The sequence below is a fragment of the Anopheles gambiae genome, chromosome 2 (genome assembly GCF_943734735.2).
Source record: "Anopheles gambiae chromosome 2, idAnoGambNW_F1_1, whole genome shotgun sequence".
In the NCBI taxonomy this organism is placed as follows: Eukaryota; Metazoa; Arthropoda; class Insecta; order Diptera; family Culicidae; genus Anopheles; species Anopheles gambiae.
In genome coordinates this window covers 115,013,885-115,032,702 of record NC_064601.1, presented here as the reverse complement: position 1 = coordinate 115,032,702, position 18,818 = coordinate 115,013,885, and the positions used below count along the sequence as shown (strand labels likewise).

General features: G+C 51.0%; 1 protein-coding gene across 1 annotated transcript; it reads left to right on the top strand.

Annotated features, from left to right (window-relative positions):
* The first annotated feature begins 15 nt into the window (after positions 1-15).
* Positions 16-18,749, top strand: LOC1269794 (midasin). Its single transcript, XM_061648281.1, has 7 exons — positions 16-531; positions 629-879; positions 949-3,397; positions 3,460-7,861; positions 7,927-17,470; positions 17,545-18,334; positions 18,419-18,749. The coding sequence occupies exons 1-7, from the start codon at positions 439-441 to the stop codon at positions 18,599-18,601; spliced, it is 17,712 nt and encodes a 5,903-aa protein (XP_061504265.1). The 5' UTR covers positions 16-438; the 3' UTR covers positions 18,602-18,749.
* The last annotated feature ends 69 nt before the right edge of the window (positions 18,750-18,818 follow it).

Here is an 18,818-nt window from a genome sequence, read left to right as displayed (position 1 = left end):
GTGGCTTTCATGGTGGCTTTTTTCGGCTGCTTTGTACTGGTTTTCGTGCTTCAAACAAGTGCAAGTGGAATTTTTCCCCGAAGTAGAACATTTTACGAAGTGCTACCAAGAGAAATTTCGTCACCAAGCGCTCTGTTTGTGTTGCCGGTAAATGGAATAATTTGCGGCAGCCTCAATGCAGCCCTGGAAAAGTGCCCTTTCACGCACACAGCTACAGGCTAATAATCAAAACAAACGCACTTTACATGACGTTTCTTCATTTATTTACAAACTCGTGCACGCGTGCGGTGCGGTTTTTGACAAGAAGCACATGTTTCGGTCTCAGTAGCGGTCGGCGAAGTTGTGCAGTGTGCTCGCAGTTCCAAAACTACAGCCTTTTTTCCACTTTCGCAGTATTTTCAGTGTATTTCGTTGTGTTGGGTTTACTGTTTAGACACGATGGAGATTGATTGCGATAAGGTTTTGCACCATGTGAGGCATTTGCGGGAGAAAATGCAGTGCAAGGAGTTGGACCCATTTTCTAGGTTAAGGGTAAGTGTGGCTGCCCACGGTAGGGTGCACAGCACGTGTAATGTTTCCCCATTGTATGTGAATGTTCGCGGCAATAATTCGTTTTTGTTTCGATTAGAAGCTGAATTCCATACAAATGGACGATATCTGTGCCGTGCTGGGTGATTTGTTAGAAAATCCACGCTACACAGAGGAAGTCGGCCGTCGGTTCCGCAGCATACTGTTGCTCATCGTCACGAACGTGTTCGAACGGGAAGAAGACGCGAATGGCGTGAAGAAAACATCGACGCAAGAAGCAGGCCACCATATATACCGTAGGAAATGCATTGCCCTGTCGAAGTTGATATTGCTCTGTCCGGATGTGTTGAGGTAAGTGTGCACTGCATATTATATGATTCGGATTTTATTGAAAATTTATGATCTCTGTTCTCCTTCTAGGTATTCGACGCAATTTTTCCGTAAAAATCCATCCCCATTCGTTCGCGATGTGGATGATAGTGATTACAAACCGAAGGAGAAACAACGCAAACAGCAGCAACAAAAGACCAATCAACCGGAGGACACGAGCTTGGAGGTGATACAGGCATGCTACAGATATTTGATGGCTGATCGAGTTTACTACGGTGCGGCATGGAATTGGTCGGAATTTTTCGAACAGTACGAGAGCAAAGATTGTCCCCGAAAAAGGTACTACCTCAACCGAATAATGGTGATGGTGGCCGGCATGTCCCAGACCGAACTGAACACACTGGACGATGGAATACCGGTGAAGGTGATGCTGGAGGAGAGTGATCGCATGAACGAGTCCATCTATTGTCAGATTGAAGAGATCAACGAAACGGACGATTCTGCCAGCAGTGCGGGTAAAATCGTTTGGCAGTACGAGAGCAATGTCGTGACCAATGTGGGCGATGTTTTGCTGCCCATTTTCGACAAAGATAATGTTCAGTTTTACCAACGCACGGCAGAGTCCGAGTCGGAGCTGGTGGTTAGTGTGAATTCTACGAAGCTTAATCTACGCAATCTTGCCCTCGGTGTGTCATCGGGCAAAGCCATCTGCCTGTCGGGACCGGTCGGAAGTGGTAAGACATCGCTGGTAGAGTATCTTGCCAAAGCCACCGGAAGAATAGCCCCGAAAGGTGCCGAGCGGCGTAAACGGCAGGCGCTAAAGGAAGAGCTGTCTAAAAAGCGTAAGCATAGCAACGGTTCCAAGGAAGCCGAGCTGGACGGCAATGGAACAATCGAGATCGATGTTGAGACACTGAAGAAGGAGGCACCGAAAAGTGGATTCCTTCGTGTTCAGCTTGGCGATCAGACGGACAGTAAAATCCTGCTCGGTCAGTACCGCTGCACAGACACGCCGGGCGAGTTTGTGTGGCAACCGGGCGTACTTACGCAGGCCGTCATGTATGGGTATTGGTTGCTGTTGGAGGATTTAGATTCCGCCACCCAGGACGTGTGTACTGTGCTGACGAATTTGCTCGAGAACGGGTATCTAAGCGTGCCAGGATTCCGTGACTGTCTGCATGTGATGCCCGGCTTTCAGCTGTTTGTTACGTTGCGCTCCGGCGCTAAATCGAATGCATCGCAGGCTCACAGCAACACGTATAGTTTGCTGGAGAAATACCTTTGCACCGTTACGATAGTGCCACTGTCGAGGAAGGAGCTGTGCGATATCATATGCATTCATTACCCGAAGTTACGCACGGTGGCAACGCGAATTGTGGACATTTATCTGACGTTTTCCAGCGGCTGCCATTCGGATGATGATAATCAGAACTTCACTGCAGAACAGTTGGCGTTGCTGGAGCAGCCCCATCTGCAGGGGGGCGGCGAACTGGACCAATCCATTGGAGGGGACGACGCATTACCCCGTTTCCAGCAGGAGCATAGCGAAAAGCTAGCTGTAATGCATTTTTCGTCCGGATCCAACCGTCGCCTAGTGTCGACGCGCGATCTGATTAAGCTTTGTCGTCGATCGGATCCGTCGTTTTCTGCGACCAGTGCCGAGTGCGCCTACTTTGTGTTTCAGAACGCGGTCGATCTGTTCTGCTCACACGTGCCGCATGGTCCGGTTCGGACGAAGCTCGTCAAAGGAATCGGTGGGAAAATTGGTATCCTTCCGAGCCGTTGCGATCATCTCTGCGAAGAGTACAAGCCGGCGGTTGAGGTGAGCATAGGCAGTGAAATTCGTGTCGGAAGAGTCGTGCTGAAGCGCTCGCTACCGGCTGAAGCCAACGATGAAAACAATGCCAATGCATCGGATCAGTTTGAGCATGACTTCCTCAACAAGCGCCAGAAGCTTGATCGCAATGCATCGTCGCGGGTGAAAACGATGCAACACCGTGCGGGATACAATGAGCCGGCACCGACCTTTTCCTTCACGCGACCGGCGGCATGTCTGCTGGAACGGATTGCTGTGGCCGTGTCACAGAACGAACCGATACTGCTGGTGGGTGAAACGGGCGTGGGAAAGACGAGCTCGGTACAGTATCTGGCCTACCAAACGCACCACAAGCTGGTGGTGGTGAATATGAACAATCAGTCCGATGTGTCGGATCTGGTGGGCGGATACAAACCGGTCGATCTGGGCTTTGTGGTGACACCGTTGCGCTACGAGTTTGAAAGCCTATTCCGGCGTTCGTTTAACGCGCAGAAGAATGAAAAGTTTCTTTCGAACGTGGCCATGTGCTATGGCAGCGGAGAGTACGATGTGCTCGTGAAGCTGATGCTGAAAATAGCGGAAAAAGCATCGCTGAAGAAGACAGTGCAGGGCGGCAGCCAGAAGCAGACCGTTGCGATGGACAGGAAAGAGGAAAATGTGCGTGAAAAATGGAACATCTTGCAGGGAAAGCTACGAAAGTTGGATGCACAGTTGAAGAATTCGGTAAGTATATTAGAGGCATGCCTATGTGGAGAGCTCTTTTTATTGTAATTGATTTGTTTTAGATCAACGTATCGTTCGCCTTTATACCCGGTTCGTTGGTAAACTGCATTCGGAACGGGGACTGGGTGCTGCTGGATGAGATTAACCTTGCCTCAACGGAAACGCTCGAGTGTCTGTCGACGATCCTCGAGCCGGATGGATCGATCGTACTGCTCGAGCGGGGAGACTACACGCCCGTGAAGCGACACCCGAACTTTCGCATTTTCGCCTGCATGAATCCCAGCACGGACGTGGGCAAGAAGGACCTGCCGGTGGGCATTCGTAACCGCTTCACCGAATACTACGTGGACGAGCTGTTGGCCGAGAACGATTTGCTCATTCTCGTGAACGATTACCTTTCCACGACGGGCATACAGAAGGGACGCATCATGAACACGGTGAAGCTTTACCGGCGGCTGCGTGCGATGGCACAGCTGGAGCTGAACGATGGTCTCGGTAATAGGCCCGTATTTTCGCTGCGTACACTGTGCCGTGCGCTATCGATCAGTGGGAAGAATCTGTGCGGTTCGATCGAACGCAACCTGTACGAAGCGTTCTGTATCAGTTTCCTCACCCAGCTGGACCTGAAATCGCACGCCACCGTACTGGCGTACATTCGGCAGACGCTTCTACCGAAGGATAGTACCGGAGTGGTGCTGAAAAAACTCGCACCAATACCGCGCCCGAAGGAGAATGCGGAGAAACAGCTCGATTTCGAAGGCTACTGGATTGAGCAGGGTCCCCGAGAGGTACAGGAGTGCACGAGCTACATCCTGACGGACAGTGTGCGTGACAATCTGCGCGATCTGGCACGAATCATCTCGATCGGAAGGCTGCCAGTGCTGCTGCAAGGCCCAACGTCCGCCGGTAAAACGAGCTTGATCGAGTACATTGCCAAACGGAGCGGTAACGTGTGCCTGCGTATCAACAATCACGAGCACACGGATCTGCAGGAGTACATCGGTACGTACGTGGCCGACGTGACCGGCAAGCTGACGTTCAAGGAGGGTGTGCTGGTGGAGGCAATGCGCAACGGATACTGGATCATTCTGGATGAGCTTAATCTCGCACCAAGCGACATCCTGGAAGCGCTGAACCGCGTGCTGGACGATAATCGCGAGCTGTTCATCCCAGAGACGCAGGTGGTGGTAAAGGCGCATCCTAACTTTATGCTCTTTGCCACACAAAACCCGCCAGGGTTGTACGGTGGCCGTAAGATGCTTTCGCGTGCGTTCAAAAATCGCTTCATCGAGCTGCACTTCTCGGACATTCCTAAACCGGAGCTGGAGGTAATCCTGGAGAAGCGCTGTCGCATACCACGATCGTATGCCGTGAAAATGGTGAAGGTAATGTCGGACCTGCAGCTAAACCGCCGTAGCACAACGTCCAAGCAGAACTTTACGCTGCGCGATCTGTTCCGCTGGGGCAACCGGTACACGTACGCCGATATAACGCTGATCGATGAAAGAGGCTACGATTGGAACCAACATCTTATCGACGAGGGCTATCTGGTGCTTTCCTCGAAGGTACGCAGCTCGTACGAGACGGAGATCATCCGTGAAGCACTGTTCACCCACTTCCGCAAGCGGGTCGAGGAAGACGCTCTGTTTAGGCTGTCCAAACAAACGTCGAAAGTGACGCGCTTTATTTTGGAGCGATTGCGGGAGTCCGCTCCCCTGGAAGAAAACCGACCCGGTACGGAAGGAATCGTGTGGACGTTTGACATGCGTCGAATGGCGGTACTGACGGCGAAAGCGTTGCAGTTTAACGAGCCAGTACTGCTCGTCGGTCCAACTGGGTGTGGAAAAACGACCGTTTGCCAGCTGTTGGCATCGTTGCAGTGTAGAACACTCCGCATTCTAAACTGCCACATGCATACGGAGGGAGCTGACTTTCTGGGAGGGTTGCGTCCGTATCGGTCCGATCAGATCGACGCGATGGATGAGGATGGCGTGCAGCCGGCCGGGCAGAAGAAACATCAGCTGTTCGAATGGTCCGATGGTCCCCTGGTACAATCCATGCAGGAGGGAGGCTTTTTCCTTGCCGATGAAATTTCGCTCGCAGAAGATTCCGTACTGGAGCGCTTGAATTGTGTGCTAGAACCCGAGCGCACACTGCTACTGGCAGAGAAGGGCGGCGTAGCAACGGGTACCATTGCGGACGGTACAACGCCAGAGGGCAAGCAGGCCAACGATGGGTTTGTAATTACGGCAACGAAAGGGTTCCAGTTTCTGGCTACGATGAACCCTGGTGGTGACTTCGGAAAGAAGGAACTCTCACCCGCCCTGCGTAACCGACTGACGGAGATTTGGTGCCGGGCAACGGATTCGGAGGATGATTTGACGCGCATAGCGGAGAACACACTGCGTCGCCTGGTGATGGCGAGCAGTGTGGCGTTCCCAGTCGCAAGCGAATCAATGACACCGATCGCACGCGTGATCGTGAAAGAGGTGCAACAGTTGAAGCAATCGATCGAAAAGCTCAACTTTAGTATTCGTGACGTGCTGGCGTGGGTTGGATTCGTTGCAAAGAATGCTGGTCGGGTGGGACTACCGGAGGCTCTGATTTATGGCCTGGAGACGGTGTTCCTTGACTCGCTGGAAATGCTGCCATACGAGACGTACGATGAAATTGTGTCCATCCGACGGCAGATGCGACGCGCGTTGATGGCGCTTATGAAGGAGCTGCTTCAGTGGGACGGCAAGATAAACATGGTTGACTATGATCAGCAGGCGACAAGTTCGGGTGGGCTATCTGTGATCACCGCAACGGAAAGTCGCTTCGGCATTCATCCGTTTTACATCGAGCTGGACCCAAGCGAGCATCAGCCCAATCGGCGCAGTACGGAGTTCATGTTCACCGCGCCTACCACGCAGCGCAATCTGTTCCGCTTGCTGTCTGCTCTGAGTCTCGATAAAGCCATTTTGCTGGAAGGTCCCCCAGGAGTCGGTAAAACGTCGCTAGTGGAAAGTCTTGCCCGAGAGATTGGTTACGATGTCGTGCGTATCAATCTGTGCGAGCATACGGATCTGGCCGATCTGTTCGGTACCGATCTGCCCGCGGACGATAGATCGCTCGAGGTATCGGAAGGTGCGGAAGGCGACAGCAACTCCCGACCGACGCTGGGTTCGTTTGTGTGGCGCGATGGACCATTGCTAGCTGCATTGAAGGCGCAGCGCAACACCTGGATACTGCTGGACGAGCTGAACCTGGCTCCGCAAAGTGTGCTGGAAGGGTTGAACGCCATCCTAGATCATCGTGGCGAGGTGTACATTGCGGAGCTGAACAAAACGTTCCATCTGGGCAAGCGGACACGCATCTTTGCGGCACAGAATCCACTCCGCCAAGGTGGAGGTCGTAAGGGTTTGCCGCAATCTTTTCTGAACCGTTTCACGAAGGTTTATCTCAGAAAACTCGAACGTCGAGATCTGCTACACGTCGTTGAGGGTAAATATAAGCAGCAGTTCAATGCGCTTGGTCAGCGGTTGATGGAATGTGAAGGTTCGGATAAGGCCTTGCAATCGTCGGCCGTCAGTTACTTCGAACAGCGGACACAGGACCACAACGAAGGATTAAAGTTCGACCTTGCGGAGCGGATGGTTCTGTTCTCGGAACGTTTGGAGACCGGCTTGGCGAACTTGGAATTCGGCTACAAAGGTGGTCCATTCGAGGCAAATCTTCGTGATATTCTTCGCTGGTGCGAGCTGTTCTTCAGTGAGCGCTGTGGATTTGTAGTGCCACAGCATAGACAGGACTTGAGGGGAAGCTTGAAACATCAGCTGCTGGTAGTACTGTTCGAAAAGATGAAACTAGTGTACTACCAGAGGATGCGGGCAGAATTAGACAAACGCTACATTGTGACCGCATTTTCGGACATTTTCCATTGCGATGGGGATGAGCTGGAGCGGATATCACAAGACATTGGCCTTTACTGGACGGATGATAAGCTGTATCTCGCCGACATTGTGCTGCAGAAGGGTGCGGCAATGGAAGATGCAGGAGAGCTTCCTTTGGTTGCGGTCAAACAGCAATCGACAACGGCGGCCGGTGGTACCTCGACGCTGGTGCTTGCCAGTCAGCTGGAGCTGCTGAAAAGTGTAGCAGAGTGTGTGCAGCTGGAGAAACCGATCATCCTGTGTGGTCCGAGTGATTGTGGTAAAACGAAGCTGATCGCTCTCCATTCTACGCTGGCCGATACGTTCTATCAGGTGGACACGATCGACGACACGGTGACGGGAAGTTTTCAGCAGTTCGATTTCAACCGTCATCTGGAGGATATGGCCACACTTGTGGAGGGTACATTGAGGAAGAGAGTGCGTGAATTGCTGTTGCAGGAGCGTACGGCTGGGCTGGCCAAGGGAGGAGCTGTCTTAACGCTGCTAGAATGCTGGGAGAAGTACGAGAAGCTGAGTGAAGGAGCTGCCGGTAAGTGGAAAGCACATAGTGGAGTCACGTGACAAAAGCATTAATTATATGTTTGTCTATTTTAGCATTCACTGGGAACATTACCAGCCCGCTGCAAACTGGGGAGATGGTACTGTTTCGCAAGCGTTTAAATGCACTCCAGAATGCCATCAGTGTGCTCGGCCAGCACGGAGGATCGAACGTCCCAATCAATCGTCTCGGCGGTATGTCGAAAGTGCTGGAAAAGTTGGAGTATCTCTCCCGCCAGGTTCAAACGCTCAACACAGGCGGCCATTTCGAGTGGGTTGATTCGAAGGTGGTGAAATGTCTTCGCACCGGACAACACATTTGCCTGGAGCACGTGAACCTGTGCTCGTCCGCCGTGCTCGATCGGTTGAATCCCGTGTTCGAGCCAAACGGTACGCTGATGATTTCGGAGAAAGGTACCGTCAAGACGGACGCTGCCGGAGATGACGAGATGGCAACGGAGGTGGTTCAGCGGCATCACAACTTCCAAGCGTTCCTCACCTTGGATCCGAAGAATGGAGAAATCTCGCGTGCGATGAGAAATCGTTGCATTGAGCTGGCATTCGCAAGCCGGGATGTGTACGAAGAGGACGATCTAAGACGGCTGGTGTTTGCTAGCGGCATCTACGAACCTTACCTGATCGAGGCCTGTCTGTCGATCCACAAGGAACTACGAGGCAGCTCCGGCCAGGCCGAACAGTTCAGTCCGTTCGGGGTGGCTCATCTGGTGCGTTTCGCTCAACTACTGGCGCAGAATCTACAGAAGCAGGGCATGCAACGGAGCGCTGACTGTCTGAAGCTGAGTGCGATGGACGTGTACGTACGCACTTCAAATGTGGACCTTCTCGGGTTTGGATTGGACTTCTATCGGAACGCGCTGAAGGAAACGATCGAAAGGGTGATCGAATCGGTTGTGGTGAGAAGAAGCACGGTGCGGTTTGAAAATGTTACCCTTTCTGCCGGAGGTCTCACGAAGCTGGCCCGCATTAAGCTGCAAGCCGAACCGTTCCTGGCGCTGCTTCGTGGTTTCGCGGAAGGCCTGGATGGTGTGCGTGTGCTGGCGGACATTTCGAATCGCTTCGCGTCTATTGGAGCAGACAAGATAGACAAAGGATCGTTAAAGTTCCTGCTTTACTTTTTGTACGAAATCAGCACTGGTGCTGATATTGAAATGCGAGCAGCCTATCTAAGAAGAGCGATCGGCGAAGCAGTTCAAATGAAAAAGGACTCAATAGAACAGAAGAACTCTACACGTCCAATCGCCAATGGAAATAGCATACAAGTGGACATAACTGGAATGGATGAGGAAGTTGAGGAAGGAAAACGCAAACGAATTTGGGACGCAGCACCATCTGGTATTAAATTTACACCTCAGGCAATGGGACCGGAGAGCGAGATCATCTGTAAAAGCGAGCCTAAAGAAAATGGCGTCAAATCATCGAAGGAAGAGCTGACAATGGACAAGGTGCTGGATTTAGTCGTGGAGTTGAATGAAATTCTATGTGGAATAGTGCAGCAGATACCGCAAGCAGCAGCAGCAGCATCAGCAACGACGGAAGATTTACCCTGGAATCGTAATCTATTCCCTAGACTGCGCGATTATCTGGCAGCTAGCAGCGAGCTGGACCCGCGGATGATTAGCAGCGAGCTTCTGCTCAATACAATCCTTTCGCCAGTCGTCATAGACTCGGTTACAAAGCTAAGCCAGATCGATCTACTGTCCTACTCGAAGGCCGTCCACGATAAGCTGATCAACGATGGAATTGGTAATGGACTGTTGCTCATGTTGTACGATTTTCTTACCAACTATCGCACGATGGTTGTGAAAACGTTGCACGACACGTCGATGAGTGACGAGCTGTACGTTCGATTGATCCTGTCCAATCAATGGTTGAATCGATTAATCGATCTGTCACACCGCAAGATGTACGAGAACAAGGAGCTGAAGGCTGGATTGATGGATAATCTTACGCTGCATTTCCAATGGGTTGAAAAACACTGTCTCAGCTTGCTAGAACACGGCCCGGCGGAGAATGGAAGCGATGTGCGTAAAGTGCTTCGCCAATCCATTACTGAGCTGACCCATCCTTTGCTAAAGGTTCGGAAGGCATATGGAAAGCGATTCCTCGAGTATCTACCGCTGTACAGTGCCGAACAGGTTGATAAGTTTATCAAGCTGACGGGGTTGGCTGATGAGCTAAGATTGATTCCCAACCTGAACAAACGCCACACGTACGAGGAGTTCCAGCGCCGTGTGACTTTGCTGAATGATGTAAAGACGGTTGATCTGAAGCGTTCGCTGCTGGCCAAGATGTTTAATCGTCGTAATTGTGCTTGGGTTGATGAAGAGGAGGAAGACCATTCGAATACTTGCGACATGCCCCTGATCGATGGCCGGAATGCGGAAGCACTGAAGAGATACTACAAATTGATCGCATCCCACAACGGAACTAGGGGCGAAGAAACTAAGGAGCAAGATTTGCAGCATGTCATCGATGCGATTTGTTCGTTTGAGCAGAATACAAAATCGTTCCCACAGCAAGAATGTCTTCCCTCCGCGGCCAGGTACGAGTTGGAACGCTTGCCGCTGCTAGAATACTTTGTGTACAAAGTGCTGTTGGCGTCCCGTGCCCGAAAACAACAGGATAAGATACGGATGGACTTTGTGCTGAACATACGCTCCCTAGGAATCGATGCACTGAGTGCGATCAAAGCACAAACGGATGAAGAACATCGATTGGCAATGCATGCGCTTAGTTCGATGTTGGATTTGATCGATGAAGTTCCGTTCGAGCAACTGCTCACAAGTGTACCGCCCCAGCTGTACCGCAGTCTCAGCACGTACTGGCATGAGGTGTGCAGTACGCTGGAACGGCTCGAGTTAAGTTCGCTGAGCATACAACGCAGCGTTTGCCACAACGTTGACAGTGAGGAGGTGTACGCAATGCATCACAACAACCATGAGATGGATGCGGCAGACACGGCTACAAGCAGCTTCCGTGGTGCACTGCTGACGATGAACTGTCTGGCAATTCTCGTAGGCAAAGGATCGTGTGGATTCCGAGTAACAGGACTGGGAGAGCTACCCGACTGGCGCACTACACTGAGCACGATAGCTACGATTTTGTGGAGCAACACGCGCGTGCTTTCGAAGGATTATCGAGCGGAAAGCAGCAACCTACAGCTAGCTACCACTGTCGCTGGAAAACTGTTAAAGGAACTCGATTACATTGTGCAACAAAGTGAGGTAGTGAAAGATGATTCACATGCATTTGTGAAGGACTTCCTTGCGATTGCGCAACTTTTACGCCAATATCGAGACCAAGTCAACGAACAGAAGGACGAAGGAGCGGATCGTGATCGTGACTGGCAGATGGGTTCGTTAATACGTACGCTTACCGGAGCGTTGGAGATGAATTTGTACGTATTCATGCCGTTGTTGGATCCAGTGGAAAAGAACCGTGTGAAGAAACGCTATCTACAAGAAGACATCGAACTGTTGGAATCGCTTGTTCGCACGTACGATTGTATGGCAGTGACGATGAACTATCGGCAGCTTGGTGAACACTACCGTCGGCTGTTCCTTGCCGAGATGGAACGATTAAAGGGCAAGGAGCAGCATTTAACTCGCAAGGTAGCGCTACGCCCGGAAAATGAAGTGCTGTATGCCGAGCTGGTAAGGGATGTGAACAATTTCCTTCTATCCTGCTGCCATCCTGCTACGATTGGGGCGCTCGTGAAGTCAACGGTCCAGTGTCTGGACTATGTCGTGGATATGCACAATGTGTTGAATAATCGAAATCATACACAAGCCTTCCTGCTGAAGGTATCCGAGCTAGTTTCGCAAATCGATCTGTGGAACGATATTGCACTTCAGTTCGAGCATCATACCTTGAAGCGTTACGCTGCCTATTACCGAGACTTTATAGCTCCGCTGTGCAACGCAATCGCTACGTTTAGATACGGATTGAACGGGATGCGGCACTGTCTATCTGCTAAGCGAGTGACAATAGAGCAGAAACCAAATGGAGCGTTCTACGATCTGAACGATGGCCGTGCGCTGCGAAAGATGTTGGCCAAGTTCATACAGTTCCCTTGCGCGAAGCCGCTCGAGCTGTTCGACGATCGCCATAAGGTGAACATCTACTCAGTGATGGAGAAGCTATCACAGCCGGAGCAGTCATACTTCCGGCTCTTGAAAGCCCGTCTGCAGGAGGTGCTGAACAGGATCACCGTCGAGCGGATCGTCGGTGAGCGATCGTTTGCCGAGCTCGATCGTATCGTGAACGTCTGCAATCAGGTGTGGCAGAAGCAGGAGCATCTGCGCCGGAAGCGACAGGAAGAGGAGGACAGCTTGTACCTTACCAAGTCGCACTGTGACGAGGAAAGCGAGGACGTCGTAGCGCAACGGGAGATCAGTGAAATGTTCCCCAACTACGTCGACGAAGACTTTGCCGAGTTCATACAGAACGATACGCTGGAACAAATCATTAAAGCGCCGGCACGCAAGGAGAAACCGGCTGACACGATAGGCGATGAGGATTATGCGTTGATATGCGAGAGCTTCATTTTGCTGATGGGAAAGCATACCCGATCGTACTATTACCATCCGGGCGTAACGTCGGCAAATGAGGGTGAAAACGTGTCGATGGATTTTGTGAAACCGTTCGAAACGAAGCTGGAAATTTTCAACCAAATCGCACACAAGTATGAACCCACCATCGGCAGCGAGTTCGACGAGATTGCATACGGTGCGCTGAGTTTGGCGGTCGGGTTGCTGCAGGAGCGTTATGACGATCAGATGGAAGTGAGCCAGATAGAGCACAAAACTAAAGGTGGAACCTATCATGCGACCAAATACAATTTCTACACCGACGCCAACATCCCGGAGGTGCTGCAGTGCGTGAAGGTGTTGCAAACCGTCGAAGCACGTGTGCAGGAGTTACTGCAGGAATGGCCGGACCATGCCGTGCTGAACGACATTCTGTTGATTATGAAGCGTATTCTGAGCCTTCCATCGACTGCTCCCATTGTTCGGTTCAGCACAGGGCTGCAATTGCTGCGGCAAAAGATGGACGAATGGAATGGGGTCGCCCATCGAGCAAATAACATGCGCGATCTGGAGCGGGAGGTGGTGGAGTACATTCACCGCTGGATGCGTATGGAGCTGCAATACTGGCGCGAGTGTCTGTCGCGAACGTTGGATCGTGTCCGTTCCAAGGCGTACCGTTACTGGTTTTTCATGTACAACCTTCTGCACGAGTATCTGCAGGTGGGAGCAAAGCGAAAGGGTAAGCTGAGCCATCTGCTCGACTACAACAAGGTAGAAAAGTGCTACGGCGAACAGGAACTGCTGGACGAAGAGGAAATGAACGAGGAGGTGGAGGAGGAGGAGGAATACGGAGTAACGATCGAGGATGTTATAAAGGTCCTGAAGCAGTTCATGGAATCGTCCAACTATGCGGAGTACGGATTGCGGCTTCGTGTGATGAAGTCGTTCGAGCAGTACCTGCACTATCTCAGCGAAGAGCAGTTCGGGTGTGACAAAGCCAAGCGGGACACTCTGATAGCAGCACTGTACAACATTCACATGTACTTTGGCCAGTTTGCGGAAGAAATCGAAGAGCACATACGCACCAAGCGGGTTCCGATTGAGAAGAAACTGAAGGACTTTGTTAAGATCGAATCGTTCAACAAGGATCTGTCGTACTTCAGCATGCGCAACAACATTGCCCGTGTGCACCGACAGTTGCACAAGTTCCTGAAGGAGTTCGAGACGGAAATCTCAACCCGAGTAGCGCCCATATTTTGTCCCAAAGATCCGGCACGGGAAATCAACGATGCCGATGAGCAGAAGGTGAAGGTGTTGCGGTCTGAGGCGAAGGTGACGTACTACATGGTCGACGTGAAGAGTTTCATGGCTCCGCGGAAGCTGATGGAGCGGTTTTCGGTAAACAAAGCGGACGAAGGGAACGGAGCGCTGAACAGTAGCGGTGGCAGTCAGCAAGGTTCGGTGCAGCTGTTCCAGAAGATTGATCGATTCTTCACGACGGCCCGCAACGTTTGTCGCGAAGCGATCCTGCACGCACCGTTCCCGGGATTGGTGTACGGTCTGGACACGTTTATGCACGAGCAGATTGAAACAATCGAGTATTTGCGAGGCCTCGAGGTGGATCGTACCCAGCCACGGCCGAAGCAAAAGTCCCAGGCCAAGCAGATCCTGAACCAGAAGCGGAAAGCACTGTCGGACTTTTACAAAACGCTCACCGTGCTTGGACTGAGCTACAGGACGGGATTGGTTGAGTCGGCAATCGGTGGGTCTGATCCGGTTGATCCAACAATTAAACCATTCAGTTTGGAGTTGCTGACGCATGGTTCGAGGTACCGTAAGGTAGACCAACACATCGTGTTCCTGAACGATAAGCTCAATCTGTACTACGCCAAGTGTGTGTTTAAGATTAAGCTGCTGTCGAAGGTGATGCTACAACCCGATGCCGATATAGCCGGTCCTATCAATGTGGATCGCATCAAGGGTTTCTCGATCGACATGTTCCTGGCGGTACAGAATCAGCGAAAAGCATTGTCAGAAATGGTTGGTAATGTGTTCGAGTTGCGAGAGCTTATAGCCAACCTATATCAGCTAAACACCTGTCTCGAGGAAGAATCGTCGAACGATGACTGTGGACTACGTTTCGGAGAATATCGCCTGCGGTTGGACGTTGTGGGACGTTGCGCTTTGGACGCACGCTTAGTGCTGGAACAATTCAAACTGCTACTTGCTGCTGCGCCAAAGCAAGCCGACGATGAGCTGCAGTTGCTGGAAGGCAACGGTCCAACTGGCCTGTCGGATGGATGTTACTATCGTGATTCGGCGGAGTTCGGAAGGATTGCGAAACTGACGCAAGATGCGCTCAAACAGACAGTGGAGTTGAATGTAGAGCTGGAAAAGACTGTGGGTGATGCTTACTGTATGCGTAATCGTGTTGTGCAGTTCGAACAGATGCTAGCCGATGTGCGAGAGAAGCTGGTTTCGCTGAAGGATGCGTTCAAGTTCGCGGGTAGTGTTGAAATGGAAGAAAACTACTCAGTGTACGGCAATTCTGTTGTTGAATTGCTGCAGCGCTTTGAACAGTACGAGAAAGATGTCATGGCGTCACGATCTGCTGAAGATAGCAACATGCTCGATGGTTCGTACGATGAAGATAGCGTGAATAATGAAATCGAAAACATCATCCACTCCTTGCTGATAGCGATGCAAACGATCTACAAGAAATATTCTGAGATTGTTCCCGAACCCGCGGATAAGAATGAGGAAGCAACAAATGGACAAGCAGACGATGGAAATAATGCTGAAGGTGGCGACGATGAAGAGGAGGATGAATCGGGCTACAATCTGCAGGAACAACATCTGAAGCAAAAGATCAATGCTGATCTGTTGAGTGATCTTAAGACGCTCAACATATCGAAGGTGGTAGGCAAGCTGCACGGATTGTTGGCGCAGCTAGAGGAAACGGCTGGGGAACTAACATCCACCGCGAGTGCACGATTGCGCACGCTGATCCTAAAGCTCACCCGTTTGATACCGATTCTGGAGCAGTACAACCTGCTAGTCGAGTATTATCTGATACAGCAGCTGGGTGCGCACAAGATATGCACCAAAATGCTTTCCGTCATGCTTACCGTCTTCATTGAGCTGGCAACGAAGGGTTTCTGTGTGCCGAAGGATCTGCTGGGCGAGGAAGCTCAGGAACAGGAGGGCGATCAGAACAATGATGGTGATAAGGGTGAAAAGTTTGGCTTCGAAGATGGAGAAGGTGAAAAGGATGCGTCGCACAAGATTGAGAGCGAAGATCAGCTCGATGACGCTCGAAAGCCGGGCACGGAAAAGGAGAAGGAAGAGGAAGATAAGGATAACAAGGAGGAGAAGGGAATCGATATGAGTGAAGATTTCGATTCAAAGCTGCAGGATATGGAACGGCCGGAGGGTTCGGACTCGGAGGAAGAAAAGGACGAAGACGAGGACATCGATAAGCAGATGGGTGAAACTGAAGAAGGGGCAGAAAAGCTGGACGATCAGATATGGGGAGATGATGAAGAAAAACCTGAAGAGGAGGAAAATGATAACAGCATGGAGGAGGAGGACGGAACCGGGACGAACGAAAAGGATGAACGACATAATGATCTTGGCGCGGAAAAAGATAAGCAGCAGAAGGGCGACGAAAATCAGCAGGACGATGGAATGGATGCTATTGATGAAGCTCCGACGACGGATGATAAAAAACAGAAGCGCCCTAAAGACATCAACGACATGGACGATCAGGATGGTCAGGATGAGGAAGAGCATGAGAATCCTTATCACAACGAGCTGGAGGAACCACCGGAGCCGGAGGAGCTTGATTTAGACGATGACTTTAATTTGGATGGAAATGAAAAGCAGAAAGACGGCGACGATCAGGAGCAGGAAAATCCGTTCGATATTGACGCAATGAAAGAGAACGCAGAAGGCGAGCAGGAGGGAAATGAGGAAGAGGAAGGCAAGGATGAGGAGGAGAATAAACAGGACAATCCTGCAAACGACAATGGTGTCGATTCTTCGGATGAGGAAGAAGATCCAACTGATCCGGATGCTGGCAATAAGCTTGCGGAAGATGATCCTCCTGTGCCGGAGGAAGATCCTAACAAGGAGAACGCCGATCAGCAAGTCCCAGGGGAGGAAGAAAAGAAGGACGAGCAAGCTGATGGGCAGGAAGAGGAAGAGAAGAAAGATGAGGAGCAATCGAAGCGTGCAGAAGAAGACGAAAAGCACCATGAATCGCACGATAAGCGTACGGAGGAGGATCGCGTCGAGGCGATGCCGGATGCTGAGAACAAGGGATCGAGCGATCAGGTGGCCAACGATAAGCCGGAAGCGAAACAGGAGCACGAGCTAGACGAACAGGATACGGGCGAAGACAAGAAAGGTACGGGGCAGGCCGAGAACGAGCAATCGGATAAGGGCCATCGAGGTATTGCGGAATCGAAGCAAACACGAACCCGCAAGGAACAGCAGCAAGAGCAGCAGCAGAAGGAGCAACGCCGCAAACAGGGTCACACCGATGAGGATCGTTCGCTGGGTGATCCTGATCAGGCGGAAAAGAAGCGCTTGAAAACGGTCGAACAGATGAACCGGGAAGAGCGTCCGGAGGAGGACGCAGAGAAGGAGGAAGATGCAAATGAGGAGGAGAATATCGATGATGAGTTCCAGCACGTAAAGGATGCCAAGAGCGATGACAAAACCACGATGGATAACGCAACGGAAGAACAGTCTAAGCAGGTTCAGCATCAGGAGAAAGAGAAGGAGGAGGAGGAGGAAAAGAAGGACGAGGAAGAGGAGTGTGCCGATCAGCTGATGGAGGAAGAGGACGATGAACCGCAGGAAGAGGACCTCGAGGAAAGGGAACTGCTGGAAAGTGAGAAGAATGAAAACAAAAAGGACAAACCGGCCAAACAGGATCAGCAAGCGCTGAAGGAAAAGATGGAAACCGAAACAAAGGTGGAGGTGGAGGGTGAAATAGTTCCCACGGCAACGGTAGCACGAGGTGACGACACAGTGGCGCATACGATGTAAGTATTACAGCATTTGTACAAGGTAATACCGTTTGTACTGATCCATTTCCATTTTTTTTATTCATTTACAGATTCGAAATTCTTCACGATATAACGCTGCCGGACGATCCTACCACAAGCGAGCTGCTGGAAATGCGCAAGATGGTGGAAACGGAAATGCAAACGTCCGTACTGCAGGACGGTTCGGTTGACCACGAAGCGTTCGAACAGTGGCAGCAAATATCGCACAAAATGTTGCCCAGCGCGCGTGATCTTTGTGAACAGCTGCGACTGATTCTGGAACCGACCAAATGCACCCGGCTGAAGGGAGACTATCGAACGGGACGGCGGATAAACATGAAGAAAATCATCCCCTACATTGCGTCGCAGTTCCGCAAGGATAAGATCTGGTTGCGCAGGACGAAACCGGCCCAGCGAGACTACAAGATTACGATCGCGATCGACGACTCGAAGTCGATGGATCACAACAATTCCAAGGACCTCACACTGCAAGCGATATCGTTGGTGTCGCAAGCGTTGTCACTGCTTGAGAGTGGTCGGCTGAACGTGATGTCGTTCGGCGAGAAGCCACGCATATTGCTAAAGCACTCGGATCAGTTCGATGGACCGAAGCTGATTAGTGCGCTGAACTTTGCACAGAATCAGAGTCGCATTGCGGAGCTGCTAAAGTTTGTGCGAACGTTTAGCACGGAGGACGCATCGGCGTCGGAGAATGGAGTGTTTGAGCATTTGCTGCTGGTGCTGAGCGATGGTCGGAACATATACAGCGAGGGAGAGAAGGAGGTGAAGAATGCTGTGAAGCTGGCCAGACTGCAGAGGATCTTTATCGTGTACATCATCATCGATAATCCCGATAATAAGGTAGGGAGGAGTGAAGGAAATTTATGTCTTGCATCTAGAATTAGCTAATGAAATGATCTTTTTCTCTGTTTTTTTTTTTACCAGCATTCAATCATGGATGTTCGCGTGCCGTTGTTCACAGAGGACAGTTCGCAGATCGTCATGCAATCGTACCTGGACGTGTTCCCCTTCCCGTACTACGTAATTGTGAGGGATTTGGGTCAGCTGCCGATGGTACTGAGCGATGCCATGAGACAATGGTTTGAGTTAGTCAATAGTGAGCAATAATTCGACTTCGATAATGTTCGATAATGTAGAGAAGAAACTGTAAGTTGATACGATGGTGTAGGATAATGTTAAAACTAGTTACACATGCTATGTGTAAGGTTGGCAGGGATTAAAATAATTCGTTAATAAATAAAAACTCTCAATGATAGTGGTGCGACTAGCTTTATTCTAAATTGTTATGCGTTGAAATGCAAATTCAAAAATTAATCAAGTGTTG

Excerpts from the sequence above, each read along its gene's own strand:
- LOC1269794 (XM_061648281.1), top strand. The coding sequence starts at position 439 with ATGGAGATTGATTGCGATAAGGTTTTGCACCATGTGAGGCATTTGCGG. Across the intron at positions 880-948 it reads CTCTGTCCGGATGTGTTGAG|GTATTCGACGCAATTTTTCC; the intron begins GTAAGTGTGCAC and ends TTCTCCTTCTAG. Across the intron at positions 3,398-3,459 it reads ATGCACAGTTGAAGAATTCG|ATCAACGTATCGTTCGCCTT; the intron begins GTAAGTATATTA and ends GATTTGTTTTAG.